The following is a 17,713-nucleotide window of genomic DNA, read 5'->3' on the forward strand; positions in this document are numbered from 1 at the left end:
GCTCCTTCAGAATATTTTTTTCCATGGTGGAAGGGTAATTTGGTCTCTCTGGGCATCCTTATTATAAAGTATTAATCTCATTTCTGAGGTTGAAACTGCATGACCTAATCGCCTCTCAAAGGCCAACCTCCTAATACCATAACGTGGGTGGTTAGGATTCCAATATATGAATTTGGGGAAGACATAAAGATTCAGATCATAGCAGGTTTGTGCTCAAAAGGTAGGGGTGGGAGTGCTCTTAAAAGTACTAACATACAAAACTTCTTTATTTATATGGAAGGTTATGTCTCTGTGTTTTTATTTAGTTTCCCAGTGTTGCATCCCTTGGACACAGAGATACTCTCAGGATGATTGCAGGAACTCTTACCACCTGGGGGCTCCACTCCATGACGTTAGACAAGCTATCCATTGGCTGCCTGGTTCCTGCTGCCGCAGCTATTCTAATTGCCTATGCTGGACTGAAGGGTGAAGTTAATCTTCCTTTTCCCAATGGTCACCCCAATACTTTGTTCATGGGTAACCACTGAGAAATTGGAACCAAATTACATGGAGATGCATGTGATAGTTGGAACAAGAGGGGGCAAGTGGCTCACCCTGACCGGCTACAAGACAATTTGGTACAGACATTGAATAGGATAGCTGCACCTAAGTTCTGCCCACACACTGTTAGGTGTATGTCCCCTTCTCCAATTGTGCCTGAAATGCATAAAGTAATGGTAGAGGTTGATGACAGAAGGGGCCTTCAGTGAGACATGGTCAGTGCAGTGGTGGCAGGATAGAGGTAGATAGAGAGACTCTAGAGTTGCCATGGTCTGAGACACTGAGGAGCAGGTGGAGGAGGGCTGAGCATGCAAGTGAGGCTGTGGGAGGAAGAACCCTTCATAAGCTGAGGAGGCTTCTATGAGCTCCCATGCAAGTTTCATTGAAACCCATATTAAAATAAATTACTATAAAATTCAAGGTGGTGATTACAGAGAATTAAATGTGTTACTACTTTGGCTGAATGTCCCATGGAGCCAGCCCTGGATACATGATCCACAAACTCAGTAGGTGATACTATTTCAGAGGACAATCATAGGGGCTTTTGCAAAAAGAAATAAAGTAACCAGTGATGTCAGAGATATGAATGAGGTGGAGTGGGGGATGGGGCAGTGAAGAGAACACATGGGGAATAATTCAAAGTTGTTACAATAAGAGAAACACTTAAGATCCTGGGTTCCATACCTAGCAATAAAAGTGTTCCTAGAGGTAAGGGACTTTTCAGAGCCACACAAGACTTGTTCCAGAGCAGTTGAACTAGGGGAAGATGACCAGGATGGAAGTTCGTGACAGTGAGAGAAGTTGGAAGACTGGGCAGGGAGTCAGAATAGCTGGGGAAATGAGAAACTGAGTAGGTGCTCAGGGTTTGGGGAGGGAGCAGATTGTCTTTGTTTCAGGCAAAAGAGCTTTGTCTTTTGGTTGAATAAGGAAGTCAAAAGAGGCATCTGTGGGGGTAGGTTTATTTAGAACAGAAATCAAAGGACAACTACTGCATCTGCATCTGCATCTGCAAGGGCCATGCTGTTTCTGCTACTCCCCATGCTAGCTGCTCTCTTCCCAGGAGGTGACAGTGATGTTGGTAAGAACTGGGGCATCTGACCAGATGGTGTGTGTGTGTGTGTGTGTGTGTGTGTGTGTGTGTGTGTGAATGGTAGTTTCCCCTGCACATACCTGGAGACAACCAAGCTGGCTCCATTCTGCATGTTCTTACTCAAGCCCTCTGTGCTCTCATGGAGGCTGTGGAAAGAGCATGGGACCCTGGGGGCCAGCAAATATCAGCTAAGGTAACGGTGGCTCTCCACTTTTCCAGATTCTGAGTGTTCCCATGGGGGCACCTACTTTCCCAAGTCTCTCCCTCCCAATGTCATATTTCTGCCTATTCCATCTATTATTTTGCCACAGGGTTTGAGAAGTCTGTCTCCTACCATCTCCTCCAGACGTCAACCTTTCACAACCATTCCTGGGCACATCTGAGCTCAGGCTGGTTGGGGCAGGTGCAGACTCACAGCTGGAACAGCAGCTCGGGTGCCTTCATTTTCCTGTATCCCTGGTCCAGGGGCAACATCAGTAATAAGGAGTGGCTGGATCTGGAAAGGATGTACCAGTCATACTTCCTTGAACATCAAGGATTTTATATTTCTCAATTAATGTTTAAAGGTGAGTTTAATTTCCCTTATGGGGAGAATAAAGGGATGAGGGGTGGGTATCTTAGTGACCTTTCATTCCTCAGGGAAACAGCCTACTCAGCTCTGAAACTTATTCTACTCTCTTCAGCATAAAACTGCAATCACACCCTGGGTACATGTGATAAACAGAGCCAGATTCTTCAAAAACTTCAGGGTTTTTTTTTTGTTTGTTTGTTTTTTGCCACTGTGACCTGCTCTGTGATTGACAGCAGGTCTGTGTTTCATTATCTCCCCTCAGAGGCATCCTGTGGCCACCCTTTTCCCCAATCTTCAATCAGGTACCTTCAGCCTCCTCACTTGTTGGGTGACTCCTTAAAGGGTGATTTTCTCTCCCATTTAATCTCTTCAGTCTTCCCTGTGTAAACTGTCAGAGTGGCCATGGACACATTCTCCCAGGTTTGTTAGAGTCTCAGCTCTCTCACATTAAGGCCTCTCTCCCCCACACCATCGCTATCATCTTTTAACAATTCCCTCTCTTTCTCATCTTATCATCTCTTCCTCCAACTCCAGATCCTACCAGTTCCCCTTTCTGTGAACCTCTGGTCAAACCACACTTGGGTCTTTTCTCTTAAACTCCAAAAAACTCCCTTTTGTTTTTATTGTCTTTTGCTCTCATCTCATCCCATTTTCTCCCTTTTCTTTCTTTTCTCCCCTAATTCATTACTCTTCTTCCCCAGATCCCTTTGATCTGCAGATTGCAACAGGCTGTGAACTGCACTCTGGGAAGCGCTTCCTAGGCTTGAAGCAGGTAGCTATCCAAGGATCTGACTTCATGAGCTTCCAGAATAAAACATGGTCACCATCTCCCAAGGGTGGAAGGAAGGCCCAGAAAGCCTGCAATATACTCAATCTGAACCAAGTCCTTACACATATGGTACATAGGCTCCTCAGTGACACCTGCCCGCGTTTCGCCTTGGCTCTTCTTGATGCAGGGAGGGCTTATCTCCAACGTCAAGGTCAGTCTTGTAGCCCATCTCAAAGAATTTTTTCTATTTTAAAGTCAAATTCAGAATAAAAAGAGGATACCGAGTGACATTTCCAGAAGGGGGAAGTATATATCCATGTAGTCTCTTGTGGAGTTCTGAGCCTCTCAGTGTATGTTAGAGTCTGTGTCTGGATGTGTTTTCTGTCCTTTGCAGTGAAGCCCGAGGCCTGGCTGTCCAGTGGCCCAAGCCCTAGGCCTGGCCATCTGCTGCTGGTGTGCCATGTGTCTGGATTCTACCCAAAGCCCGTGTGGGTGATGTGGATGCGACGTGAGCAGGAGCAGCTGGGCACTCAGAGAGGTGACATCCTGCCCAATGCTGATGGGACGTGGTATCTCCAAGCAACCCTGAATGTGGCAGCTGGGGAGGCGGCTGGCCTGGCCTGCAGGGTGAAGCACAGCAGCCTAGGAGGGCAGGACCTCATCCTCTACTGGGGTGGTAAGAGCTGGGACCCAGGCTGGAGATGGGTGGTTTTCTTCTAGCAGAGCATGAGGACCAGGTGAAAAATTGGGATTAACAAATTCCCAATCAAAAAAGAAAAAAAATATATATGTAATTCAAATAACGAAAGGATTTAAAATAAAGGATCTGTAGATTAATTTTGAAACAACATCCTTGTGTCCACTTGAATCTGCAGCACCTCAGAGTGCCCTGGGCTTGATCTTCTTGGCTGTGATAGTGGCCCTGGCTCTTCTGACAGGTCTTGGATTTTGGTTTAGGAAACGCTGGTGAGTTCTTTGTATCCATCTTTCCTGTTCGTACCTCCTCCCCAATGGTCTTCTCTTCTTTTTTTGATTTTTTCTTCTCCTCTCATCCACATTTCTATTTTCTCCTCCATTCTCACCTCCACCTTATGAAGATCAGTTATATTTTTGTTCATTTAGGTCACACTGTGAAGCTCCCTGTAGTGCTGTCCCTCTGAACTGAGGACCCAGTCTACACCTGAACACCACAGGGTGATGACATCACTTCAGCTCTCCTTGTTAAAACTTTCCATTCATTTCTGCTCCATGATCATTTACCAATATATGCCCAATGTAATCTTGCCGGATTGGTTGGATGTCAGCAGTGTCAGCCTGGTTAGATGTAATGGATCATCAGATGCATTTCAGATGTCACATCCTCCAGGGGTCCTTCCTTGATCCACAGTTGGTAGCCATCTCTCCTCCATCTATGCATCCCCACATTTCAGCTGGACCCCTCTCTGCCTAGCATCTGTGGCAGGTGTGTAGGTTCATTTCTTCTTTTAAGTTTTTAAAGTTTAGAGCAAAGCATATGCTTTTTGAGTATCTGAATCCCTGATGAAAAGTCTCAATAAAACCTGTGTTGGATTCTGCAAGGCTTGTAGTTTTTGTTGTTTGTTTATTTTATTTTTTAAAAAATTCTCTGCCTTCCTGACACCCGTGTTGTAGTTGAGACATTTGATGCTCTTCTTGTTAAGTCTTGCTTTGCCAGGAGACTTCATGCATTCCTAGTTCTATATTTTTTTTCTGAGTCTCTGAGGAGATACACAGTTTTGCCTCTTACCAATTCTGTTTTTAGATTTTAGGGAAATATTAGCATAAAACTATTGCTCCAAGAACTCTAAACCAATTGAGCAGGGGAGAATGAAGGTCCTCCATATTCAGTGTGGTTTATGGTCAAGCAGCAGATTCATTACATTGGAGTTTGGTAGAAATGTAGACTCTGTGGCCTGGTGTCAGACTTACTGAATTCCAGTTTTCATTTCAACAAAATCATCAGAAGATTCACAGATGCATTAAAAGTTGAGAGGCACCTCATGATGGTGATACGTGAAAAATGGCCCAAGGGCATCACTGAAGAAGGAATCAAAAATGAGGAGTCAAAGTGCTGCTCTTGAGGACTTAAGTAGGTCCAAGTGAGTAAGGTGCATTCTCAGGAGTTATGTTCTCTACAGTTGCTGCTGCAAACACTATTAGTGAACACTGAGCCATACTCCTAGGGTAAATAGAGGGTTAGTTTCTGCTGAATTTCTGTTCACAATATTTTTGTTACCTGATGAATACATAACCTTGGTTTTGTGTATTTTGTTTAAAAATCTTATTGAATATATATTTACAAGTAATTCGTTGTATAAAGTATATCTTTAAACAAAAACATTATTTGAGAAGTGTTTAACAACTTCCTGACCCTAATTAATGTGATTACAAATTTACTAGGCTTTCAATCTTTCTACAATGCTGTCTACCATATGTAAAAAAAAATGCTTAGGGGGGATAGGAAGGGCAGCAGAATAGAATAGACATTATGATTGCTGTATGTATATAGGTGACTCTATGACCAGTGTGATTCTGCAATGTGTTCAATTAGAAAAATGAGAAATTATACCCCAATGATTTAAATGAATGAAATGCCAAGATCATTGTAATGTCATGTGTAGCTAATAAAAAATATATTTTTTTTTAAAAAATGCTGCATCTCAAGAAACCACAAATTTAGTTATCGTGGCTTTATCATAGCATTATAGATGTTACTTTACAAAGTAACTTCACCTACCAATCATCAAATTGTATCTTTCTTTTTCCCATGCATTGTGTTGTTCATTAACATTGAACTCTCAGACAACAGCATTATAACTAAAACAATGCTGATGTAAAGCTGACCTTCTTACACTGTTATACACATCACAGCCTTTTTCAGTTAGAGAACATTGGATAGCACTCTAGAGATATGTTTTGGGCCATTTAAATTGACAAAATCAGTAACAAAGAGCACAAAAGTGTGAAAAACATGACACTCCCTAGACCACACAAAGGATGCTCATCCTGCAGTGAGAAGGGAAACCTGAAGACAGAGCTTCACTTTTTTTGACTTTCATAGGGAATGTGTTCTTCATTTGACTCACATTTTATACCACTCTGTACATATCTATGAATGACTGCAAAATCACTGTGAGTATTTAGTTTGGGGTTATAAAAGTTTCCACAGGTAGACAATTAGAAATTTAGAAATCCTGATTAATGGGGATTGACTTATGACTACAAGTGACAGTGAGAGTTAAGATATCCACGACCAGACTTTAGTTACTTTAAAATCCATAAACTGATGTAACAAACAGTTCTAGGCAACTACTATGCACTTACTGTGCAGCAGGTGCATATTGAGAATTATGTAATGGAAGAAAAAAGTTCATCACTCTGTACTGAGCTTGAAAATTTTGCCTACCCATTTTGATTCCGCACTTTATTATTTTCATTGTTTCTTTGTTCTTAGCTTCCTGGAAGGACTTGCTTGAAATAAATTTGGGGAAAGGGACTTAATCTCATTTTGCTTAGGCTGCTGAGAAGAGGGAATTCAGGAATATGGGAACATCTAGAGATACCATGTACAGGTGCCAGCACATGTAAGAAATTTTTCCATGGATTTCCTCCTGAAAAATTCATCCCTGCATTCACTTGTCCTGCCTTCATTCATCACACGTCTGGTTTTTACTATTTGTCTGGCAGACATATTTACTGTGAATTGTTCCAAAATGAAATTAGGCTTGTTTAGATTACAAATACAGTGTGCAGAACTTATTTAAAGCTGACCATAAATAGGAAAAAATATGAAGTAGCCCAGATGCAGATAAAATCATCCATTTTCAACAAAGTAATTTCATCTATGAAGATCCCTACACCAATGTATTTTACTCAAAAGTACTAAATTGGGTTTGCCTGTTCATCCCCAAACCCTTGTTTTGAGGACTGCCATCCTATAATTACAATACAAGAGAAAAATTAGTAACAATGAGAAATATACAAGAATATACCATGCAGAATATTTAAGTATGTTTCCAGGGTTAAAGCCCTTCAGTTCTTTCAGGATTTGATCAGCTAAAGAAGTAGGATATGAGACATCAATCTTACTCTTTTGTATATCTTGAATATAATGATGGAGCTCCAAAAGATCAAGCTGTTATTATTATTTTGCCAAATACCCAACAAATGGTTTTTAATCTTCTCCCAATCCCATTGTGAAGCATTGTATTTGGCAGCAGTAACACACACATACTTATAACTAGCATGACATTTAAGTCTTTCCTTGAATTTCAAAGCCAAAAGTTCATTACTAATATTTATGACAGTAGCCTCTAAAGTATTTAGCTTAGTCTCAATCCTTTCATTAATATTAATTTTAATATGAAGAGCCTTGGAAGTATTTTGAGCCAAATTATTAAGAAAATTTGCTTGTTTAATATTTTGAGATATGGCCACCAGAGCTGTGACCAATGAAGCAATAAAAGAAACCAAGGCAACAACTCCCACTTTTGTGAGTCTAAGAGCACATTTAGGTCTCACTAGCTGGGCATGTATTTGTTGTAAGACTTGAAAACCAGCATCAGTGTACCAAGGCTCTGAAATATTAGCTGGCAATAAGACAAAAGGGGGGATAATGAAGTATCAGTGTTCCTTTACCTCTATTATATCTGGTGATACAGTTAGTTAAATTACACTTACTACTTGTTACAAGATATTTATTGTTTTCCCTTTTAACTTTTACATTTCCAGTAATTAAAATGTAAGGAGATTGAACACAGGCTCATAAGTCATAGCAAGAACCTTCCTTACAGTTCTTGCCTACAAAGTCTGGTAAAGATTTGTCAGTAAAATGTAACAATTCTGAGGCAACAATTAAGCACCAAACATCTTTCTGAATACCACCTTCGCTGAAAGTCAAGATGTTGCTAACAAATCCTCCAGGAGTCATGGCAGTACTCTTGCATAACTGTCTTTTGTCAATTATAGGAGACCAGTCCAAAATATACCCAACTAGGCACCTTTTGTTGTATTGGAAAATATTTATACAATACATCCGCTTAGGAAAAATGCCAATTTGTATCACAGAATGGTTAGTACAATGAGGTATTTATAGACATTCTGCTGAGATGACTGGTTTGTTATGAGAAAGTCCCATTTTAATAACTCATCTGATATAAGGTTTTGAGTCTCCAATAACAGTACAATTAGTTGATCTAGGTCTCCCAGTTGCTGTATTTCCCTTAAGTGACACTCTTAGACAGCCAACGTGTTTATCATGGGACCAACACAAAGGTAATTGGGCACTACAGCCAGAATAATTAAATCCAGTCCAATGGTTGGGAGTAATATGGGTGTCTGTAAATCTTCCCATCATGAATGAGTCATTAGTAAATACTGGGAAGGATTCTCCAGTCCACACTGCTGGGTGTACTAGAGGTGAATCTGGATAAATATATCCATTAAGTTTCCCCCTGATTCCCTTTTATATGACAGCTCAATAGAGCTATTTTTGCAGCAAGCATCATCACTGGAGATTTGACTTTTCTTTGCTATTGAATCATTCGTGCAGCCTGCAGTATCAATTTCTTCAGGTCCTTCCACGAGATTAGCTGCCTCATTTACTTTCTTGGGGCCATCTTTCTTCTTCTCTTCTTTTGGGATTTCTTCCTTTTGAGGGAAGTCTTCTCTGGGTTGACCTTCAGTCATTTGAATCTTCGTTCTCTTTCCTCTATGTCTGATTGCGTGTTCAGGCACTCAAATAGGATGAAAAGCACCTTCTGGGAAAATACAAGTATGACCTCTGCCCCACATAATCACTGGATCTGGTCCTTTCCATTGACCAGTCTGTAAGTTCTTCCAACAATCTCGGCCTAAAGGGCCTCTTGCTGTGGAAGACATGTGTCACTCAGCTGCAGTGTGACCTTCTGAGTCACAATTTTAAAAAGTTAAACAGAGCATGATTAAGGTTATTTTGGGGGAGTCATAGTTCTATCTCTCCCTTTTAGTTTTTGTAATTGTAGCTTAATAGATAAATGAGCTTGTTCCACAATTGCTTGACCTTGGGGGTTATAAGAAATTCCTGTTTCATCGTCAATTCGAAACTCTTGGCAAAATTGTTGAAAAGAAGAGCTTACATAAGCCAGTGCATTATCAGTTTTAATCTGTAAAGGATATCCTAATACTGCAAAGGCAGCTAAACAATGAGAGATAATATGCTGAGTATTTTCTTTTGCATGGGCTGAAGCAAAGATAAATCTAGAATAAGTATCTACAATTATATGTAAATAACATTGTTTACCAAATTGAGGAATGTGAGTTACATCCATTTGCCGTAATTGATTTGGTTTGAATCCATGGGGATGTACCCCAGATGGTAAAGATGGAGTGTGTATAACACACTAGGGGCAGTGAAGTACAATTTGATGATGTTGTTCTCTAGTAATATTAATTTTTTTAATGTAAGCTAGAAGCATTTTGATGATGTAAAGAATGTGAAGCTTGTGCACAGCCATACAAAGACATTTGCTGACAAACAACAACCAATTTATCAATCTTCTCATTACCTGATGTTAAGGGTCCTGGAAGATCAGTGTGGGCTCATATGTGGCCTATAGAACATGGGTGCTTTCACATTTGCACCATCCTCTGTAGGGTATGAATCAAAATGAATAACTCTTGTGAAGATATATATCCAATAATTAAAGTTTCAATTTTTTTGTAACTCCAACTGCATATATGCTGTCAGAATAAATATTTATGAGCTCATTTGCAAAATAACTTAAACTACAAATGAGAGCTTGTAGTTCTGCTCATTAGGCAGAAGCATATGAGGTTTGTTTTACCAATGTATGAACATGACTATAAAAACCTGCTTTACCTGAACTTGAGCCATCAGTGAATACTGTTAGTGCACCATTTATTGGTTGTGCATGTACAATCCATGGGAAAATGAATGGCATTATCAATGCAAACTGAATAATTTTATCACAAGAATAATGACTCCCTATCTGACCAGGAAAATTAGCAAAAGCTACTTGCCATAAATTAGAAGTTTGAAAGAGCCAATCATTATGTTGAGCAGAAAATGGAATGATTATAATATTAGGTTCTGATCCAACTAGCTGTAAAACTCTTGTTCTGCCCTTTATCAATAATTGAGCAACAAAATCATGAAAAGGAGTTTTGAGGAGAGTGGGCTAAATGAATCCACACAATAACTCCCAATGTTTTCCATACCACCCCGTAGGAGTGTGAGCAGTTGGAAATATCAATAAATATGTAGGCTCTTGAGAATTAATAATAGTAAGTTGAGCATTTTTAATAGCAATTTCAACTTTCCTCAAAGCCCTTCTTGCCTCTGTCATGAGCTGACAAGAAGAAGTTGGAGAAGGATCTCCCTGTAATATCAGGAATAAAGGACATAAATCTGAAATAGTTAACTTTAAAGATAGCCTCAGCTAATTAATATCTCTTAATAATTTTTGAAAATCATTTAGGGTGTGCAGCTCCTTGACTCTTATTTGTATGTTTTGAGAATGGATTGTATGTCCTTCAATCACATGACCTAGATATTGAAAAGGAGTTGCTCTTTGCACCTTCTGAGGTGCTATGCACAAACCCAATTGCTATGAGTGAAGTCTTTAATTAAGAAAAAAATTTAAGAATTAAAAATTATAACATGAGCTAAAAGTATGCCATCCATAACATGAATAATACATGCATCAGGGAATTTTCCCCTCACAGGCGTGATAGCCTGTGTCACAAAATTTCGACATAGGGTAGGACTGTTCCACATTCCCTGAGGCAGCACTTTCCAGCAATATCTTTTTAACTGGTTCTTTAAAGTTAATTTCTGGGACACTAAAGGCAAATTTTTCACAGTCATCTGGGTGCAAAGGTATAGAGAATTATTTTTTAGCTTTACTACTATCAAATTATAATCTAGAGGAATAGCTGAGGGAGAAGGAAGCCCAGATTGTAATACCTCCATGGGCTCCATGACCCAATTAATAGCTGTAAGATCTTGTAATAATCTCCAATTACCAGCTTTTTTTTCAACTACAAAGATGGTGTGTTTCAAAGGCTGAGTGTAGGCTCTAAATGACCAGCTTGAAGCTGTTTTTTTTTTTAACAAACATATTGGCTATTTTAAGTTTTTCCCCTGTTTGGGGCCACTGACTAACCCAGATTGGCTCTTCTGAGAGCCAATTATTTTTCTCTGCTGTTTTTTGAGTCAGGGAAAAGTCAGGGCCCCTATCAAAAATTTTAGCTGAATGTGTTAATTAATCTCTTCTCTGTCTAGAAGATTGGGTCATAGGTAGGTATTTGTCCTGTAAATTTCTCTCAATTTCCCTAAGAGTAGATCCTTGATTAAGTTCCTCAAATAACCTGAAAGAATTTGGAGTTACTAATAATAATCCTAGGCTGCTTAGAGTAGCTATACCCCATAGGTTTACCAGTAATGTGTCCAAAATATAAGGCTTAAAAATTTCAGTATTACCATCTTGATCTTCCCAGCAAAGATACCTGGCACTCTGGGCAGGTTGAGAGATCTGCCCTATGCCTTTTAAATTGGCTGGCACAGTATGTAAAGGCCCATTTGGTGGCCAAAATCAGCAAGATAAAATAGATTTATCTGCTCTGGTATCTATGATACCTCAAAATTTTTTATGAATGATTTTAAGTTCCAATGGAGGGTGCTCCTGCCAGATTAATTGAGCTCAATATGCTGGATATGGAGACCCTGAAGTTGAGGTTTTAAGCAGGCTATTCATGGAGTGACAAGGTAAAAATACTAATTGTGCCAGCATGTCTTTAGAGAGCTGAATAGCATGAGCTGATTTCACAGTGACTATTAGCTCATCTCTAAAATCTGGATCAACAACTCCTGGCATTACTTGGATTCCCTCTTTAAAATTATTATGTCCCCAAATTAGACCGATAGTACCTGGGGGTAATGGCCCATGGATTCTAGTAGGAACTCACTGTGGTCCCATTTGAGGTGTTAAATCTATTACCATGGCTGCTTGTAGAAGTATTGTCTGGGTGGAGCTGACTAGTAATAATGACAATCTGCCATGGTTGGCTGTGATGACATCAAAGCCTGTGACTCTAACTCCTCCTCCACCTGGATTGTTTGTCGGGCCTGGGGTGGGGCCTGTCTTTTGTTTTTGGGCCCCAAAGGAGGCATAAGTGAAGTCATAAATGGAGGTGGGCCACCACTATATCTGTTTCCATCCTGGCTTTTTGTTCTGTAATGCTGCCAGCACTAACCAGGAAAGGTATCTGACTTATTGTGCAAAGATTTGCAGTCCCATGCCAAATGCTAAGTCCTACCACAATTAAAATACCACTCACAAGAATGGCATCTCTGGGATTGGGGCTGAAGTACCTGCTTTAAAGCCGTGGCGAGCGTAAAACCTTGTAATAATATGGAACCAACATCCGCATAAAGGCAAATAAATTTAGAGACTGCTCCTTTTTTCTTAAAAGGTCAGAGAATTTCCTGACAAACTTTATTGGCATTTTCCAGTAACTATGAATTTGGAAGTGCTTGAATCCCCGATTGACCTCTTAGCTTCCCGGTACAGACATGCTACGGAATTGTAGAATTGTTCTTCTGTTCCATGTTTTATCTGACTGAAAGCTAAATTTATTTGATCTCAGAAAGATATTTGGAGCCAGGCTTTTTTGACATATGCAGTGATCTGATCATAGATGGCTAAATCATAATTTAATTTTCTCTCTACGTCTGCAAATTCTCCAGTTTCCGTTAACATTTCTAAGGGAGCTTCAAAACCTTGTCTCCTGTTTCTCTCAGCCTGTTAAGTACAATAATCAGTCTAGTGAGATCATCAAAGGACATAATCACCTCCAGAAAGGCATGTTTTTGCCATTGAAATCCAATTATTTGGGGATGAAGGCTCCTGGAATAATGAATCAAGCAGGCTTTGCACAAAAGGTGAATTAGGGTCATAGGTACTGACAGCACTTTTGAGCTCCTTTGGAGTCTTAAAGGGAACTACAGTGTGCATGCAAACATGCTGATTTTGTTCATTAATCTGCTTAAAGACTGGAAAAAGCTGAAAACCTGTAATGTCTTCCCCCATCTCCTGTGCTCTTCTAAGGCCATGTTGTAGCGCCGTAAGCATGGCAACCACCAGTTCAGAGTAATCACTGAACCCCGTTCTCCCGGAGGAGAGTGGCTGAATTCAGATGGTGGGTGCCAGCTCAGCTAAATGTAATTTAGCAAAACTCTCCACTAGGTCTTCCTCACCTTCAGACTGAGTCCCCTCAGATTGTGATTCTTTGTTGTCTGTGTATTGCTGTCCATCTTGCTCCTCTCCATTTGGAATTTGCCTCACAGAATTCTGATTGGGATTAGTCTCTTCTTTGGAGCATGCCCCTTGGTGGTCTTCTAGGCTGTTGAGTTTGTTCAGCTCAGGGAGACTAAACTTTTGATTTTAGGTCTTGCCCTGAGACCCTGGCAAGCTGCAGATTGGGCAAAAATTGACTCTGCCCTCAGTCCCACCAAGGAAAGAGAGAATCGCTTTGAAGGAGCCTTGGGCTGTTTCTCCTGCTCCAGACTCCTAACTGGTCTCTGAAGTTCATTCAACAGGTCCTTAGGGGACAGGCCACTGGTCCTAATCTAGGTCATCAAAGATAAACATTTCTAAAGCAGTCCAGACCTTCTAAACACTCTCTATTGTAATTTTAGAAGCTTGGCAGAGAAGCATGCTTTATATAGTTTTCTACCTAGTCTCTCCCAAGTACATAAATCTGGTGTGTCTTGCTAACAAAACCATGGGCACACCTAGCAAGATCCCTCATTCCGGGTGCCACCTGCTGCCCTCTACCTGTGAGGGCACCTGAACTTAAGGTCGCTCCTGGGAATTTCCTGGGACACCAAATAAAACACAGACACACACTTTACCTTTAAATCAAGTTTCAGGATGGCTCCTCTGCTCTTGGCATCAAGCTCCCCAAGTGGGAGAGCAAGGAAAGTCACGAGAGGCTGGCAAGAGAGAGTGAGCATGCTCAGAAGTGGGCTTTTTTGGGGAAAAACTTCATTCTTAGAAAGTTCCATCCAAAAAAGGTCAGGAGGGGCGGGGTTATGAAGGAGTGGTGAGTGTAATTTGACTCAAGGGGCTGCAGGATGGCACACCTATGCCTGAAGATGCATTATCTAGTTCCAGGACCAGGGCAATGTCCAGGTCACTAAGAGAGTGATGTCAGCCATGGGAAACAGAATGCAAATCATTCAGCTGCAACACTTGCCATAGGTTTTCTCTTCTTTTCTGTTTTAGCATCTCTATTATAAAAGGAAACCCAAGCATGATCCACTACTTAGAAGTTTCCTTCATGGCTTCTCTTTCCAGTTAGTAACCTCTTAAAGGCAACCAATACTCTGATCTCTACCAACCTAGACTAGTTTTGATTCAATGTTTTGAAACTCACATTCTGAAATCTTTTTTTTTTTTTTTCTTGATGCTGGGGATCGAACCCAGGGCCTTGTGTATGCAAGGCAAGCACTTTACCAACTGAGCTATATCTCCAACACATTCTGAAATCTTAATGATAACTACTGTGATATGCCTGCCTTTCTTTGCTGGACATTATATCTGTGGCATCTATCCATGTTGTTCCATAGCAGTAGTTCAACCTTTTTGGTGTTGTGTACTATTATGTCACATGATTGTGCAATATTTTTTTTTCATTCTGCTGTAAATTGATATTTGAATTGTTGCCAGATTTTAGCTATTTTGAACAATACTGTTTTTAGAATTTTTGTGCATATCACTTTTTCCCCCTTTTTGATGGTACTGGAGATTTAACCCAGTAGCACCTTATTTCTGAGTCACATCCACTTTTACTTTTAAATTTTATTTTGAGATAGGGTCTTGCTCAGCTGCACAGGGTGGCCAGAAACTTGTGATCCTCCTGCCTCAGCCATACAAATACTTGGGATTACTGGTTTGTGCCTATCTTTATGAACATAAGCACTTACTTCTCTTAGGAATACACATAGAACTGAGATTTCTGGGTCAGCCATAATGTATTTTTTAAAATTTCTTTATTTTACATTTTATTTTTACTTATTAACTTGAAAAGCTTGAAAGCCTAAGTCTTGGACTTTCTTCTTGCTTGGTCTCCAAGCATATGGGATTATGTTGTAATCACCCTTGTTATCATGGGGAAATGATGGCAAAGTTGAAAGTGTACCAATACACTGTGACTAGTAGGATGCAGACAGGACAAACTCCAGCAGTGGGTCCAAATTTAAGATGACACCCAGTCTAGATCATAGTGACTACAGAAGGTAAAATGTGGACTCAAACTCTGTGAAAGTACAATCATTTGAACTCTGGGCAACTCTCTAAATTTTGTTTGTGGCCTGTAAGGTCTGTGGAAATCTCCTGTGCAGTCATCTGTGGTGATAATTGGGACAACTGGGGATCTCCAGCTCACTTTTTTTCCCATAAGAAGTCTGTCTTGGTCAATCCAGGTGGGAGAGATTGTGGGAGAGACACAGTGGTTTACATTGCTACCCTCGGTTTTTGTGTATTACATGGATCCTGTTACTTCCCTGCTAATCTCTGTCTTACTTCCTTAGTCATTCCATTCTGAATATAGTTGTGTTTTCTTTGTGTGGGTTTCAGGGGAGTAGTAATAGGCTGCTCTCTTTGGCTATATTACTGACTTAAAATTTTCTTTTTTATATGACAATATGACAGTAAATTATAGCATTGATATGCAGTACCACTTTCTTCTATTGTGTGTGTGTATATATATTTTCTGTCCCAAATTGGCTCAGAGCTGAGACTGATTTCTCCTTATGGTGAAGAGTAAGTGGAGATTTGCAGGTTCTACTGTCACAGCATACAGCTGCACACATTTCCACAGAACTCACAGGCCCCCAAGCATAGTATATCTTATCTGTATCTCTCTATCTCTATGGTCTGGCTCCTTATTCTCTTTACTTATTTTATATGCTTATCCATGTGTTGATGCAATGAATGGGCTCATGTTGCCAGGCAATAGAAAGACTTGAAATATTCCAGACAGTAGGGTCCACCTTGGCAGAGGGTAATGGGAAGGCACTGGCAGATGGAACACAGGGATTGGCCCTAAGGTAAGGGTGAGGATCAAGGGAGCAACAGGTATATCTAGATGGAAGCATATATGAGGGGAGAAGGAAAGTGTGGCTCCCAACTTTGTGAGGACGTCCCTTCAGATAATGGGGACAGGGCACTGTGGAATGACCAAAATGGAGTTAGTAAAAACTAGAGAACCAAAGGCCCAAACAAGGCTAGATGTTTGCACGGCTGCTAAGGTTTCATAGAATGAGTACTAGGCCTCCAGAACTCCTTGAGGACTGAATATGTAGCCCCTGTGTCTAGGTGGAAGGAGACAGGCCTACCTGAAATACGCTGAGTTACCCTGAGTTCCCGGTGGAGACCTGGGCCTCATTCGTCCTCTGAAGCCAGTCCCAACTGTTGAAAAGGGGAAGTAGAAAGGCTGGATGGCTGGGGCCTGCTATGAGCTCAGGGACATTCAGCAGCCCAGCGTTCCTTCTGATGGCATTTAGGACAAGGGCCTGGAGGCTTGTGACATAAAGGAGCCCAGTGACCCAAGTGACCACATCTCTAACAGGTGTTCATGAGGGAACCTTCCATGGCCCAATGGACCCAGGCACAGATGCTGAGGCTGTACAGATGGCTTAAGAAGCATGTGATATTTCTGCTTCTGGGCCTTCTCATCTCTCTGGTTATACACCTTAAAGTTTACTTCCAGAACCTCAGCTTGGGGAGTTAGGGGACTCCTCTCAAGGTGCCTTAGTTTGGCCTTAATATTGGGGAAAATATTGGAGATAAAATAGGTCTCCCATCTGGAGTCTCAGGGTCCAGATTAGTGTACTGTAATAAAGTCTTGGTCGGGTGATCTAAAACTGGTGAAGGGTTTTACTTCATCAGCATAATTTCTCCCAAACTTGCCTACACTCCTCAGGCAGGAGGGTGTTAGACAAGAGAGGACCCAAGCTTGTTTTCTATCTGTGAAAGATCTGACAAAGAGAAAGGCATACGAACATGGATTACACCATCTACTCCAGCCACCTTGCATAGAGGACTCCGAAATATGGGTTGGGCAGTGGTAGCCCATGAGCATGTGGCAGGAGGAGAGAAGGGTGGAGGGGCCAAGGGTACAGTTGCTGTAGAGACTTCATTAGACAGAGAGGGGAGGTAAGAGCTAAGAGAACTTGTGCAGGACATCAAGAGTTGCAGAGAGAGGACTTAGAGAGAGGAGAAAGCCTGAATGTATGACATCTCTTTCCATTTTCCTGAACACTCACAATAATTGAAAAGATACATCCTAAACAGACCAATATCAAGTGAGGAAATAGAAGAAGCCATCAAAAGACTACCAACCAAGAAAAGCCCAGGACCGGATGGATATACAGCAGAGCTTTACAAGAACTTTAAAGAAGAATTAATACCAATACTCTACAATCTATTTCAGGAGATAGAAAAAGAGGGAGAACTTCCAAATTCATTCTATGAGGCCAATATCACCCTGATTCCCAAACCAGATAAAGACACCTCAAAGAAAGAAAACTACAGACTAATATCCCTAATGAATTTAGATGCAAAAATCCCCAATAAAATTCTGGCAAATCGGATACAAAAACATATCAAAAAGATCGTGCACCATGATCAAGCAGGATTCATCCCTGGGATGCAAGGCT

General features: G+C 40.8%; 1 protein-coding gene across 1 annotated transcript; it reads left to right on the forward strand.

Annotated features, from left to right (window-relative positions):
• Positions 1 to 1,557: 1,557 nt before the first annotated feature.
• Positions 1,558 to 3,940, forward strand: LOC143403364 (T-cell surface glycoprotein CD1a-like). The gene is made up of 5 exons (XM_077109915.1): positions 1,558 to 1,618; positions 1,942 to 2,196; positions 2,903 to 3,181; positions 3,365 to 3,643; positions 3,846 to 3,940. Exons 1-5 carry the CDS (start codon positions 1,558 to 1,560, stop codon positions 3,938 to 3,940), a joined length of 969 nt encoding a protein of 322 aa, XP_076966030.1.
• The last annotated feature ends 13,773 nt before the right edge of the window (positions 3,941 to 17,713 follow it).

This window comes from Callospermophilus lateralis, chromosome 7 (assembly GCF_048772815.1).
Source record: "Callospermophilus lateralis isolate mCalLat2 chromosome 7, mCalLat2.hap1, whole genome shotgun sequence".
NCBI lineage: Eukaryota > Metazoa > Chordata > Mammalia > Rodentia > Sciuridae > Callospermophilus > Callospermophilus lateralis.

Excerpts from the sequence above, each read along its gene's own strand:
- LOC143403364 (XM_077109915.1), top strand. The coding sequence starts at position 1,558 with ATGCTGTTTCTGCTACTCCCCATGCTAGCTGCTCTCTTCCCAGGAGGT. Across the intron at positions 1,619-1,941 it reads AGGAGGTGACAGTGATGTTG|GGTTTGAGAAGTCTGTCTCC; the intron begins GTAAGAACTGGG and ends ATTTTGCCACAG. Across the intron at positions 3,182-3,364 it reads GGCTTATCTCCAACGTCAAG|TGAAGCCCGAGGCCTGGCTG; the intron begins GTCAGTCTTGTA and ends TGTCCTTTGCAG.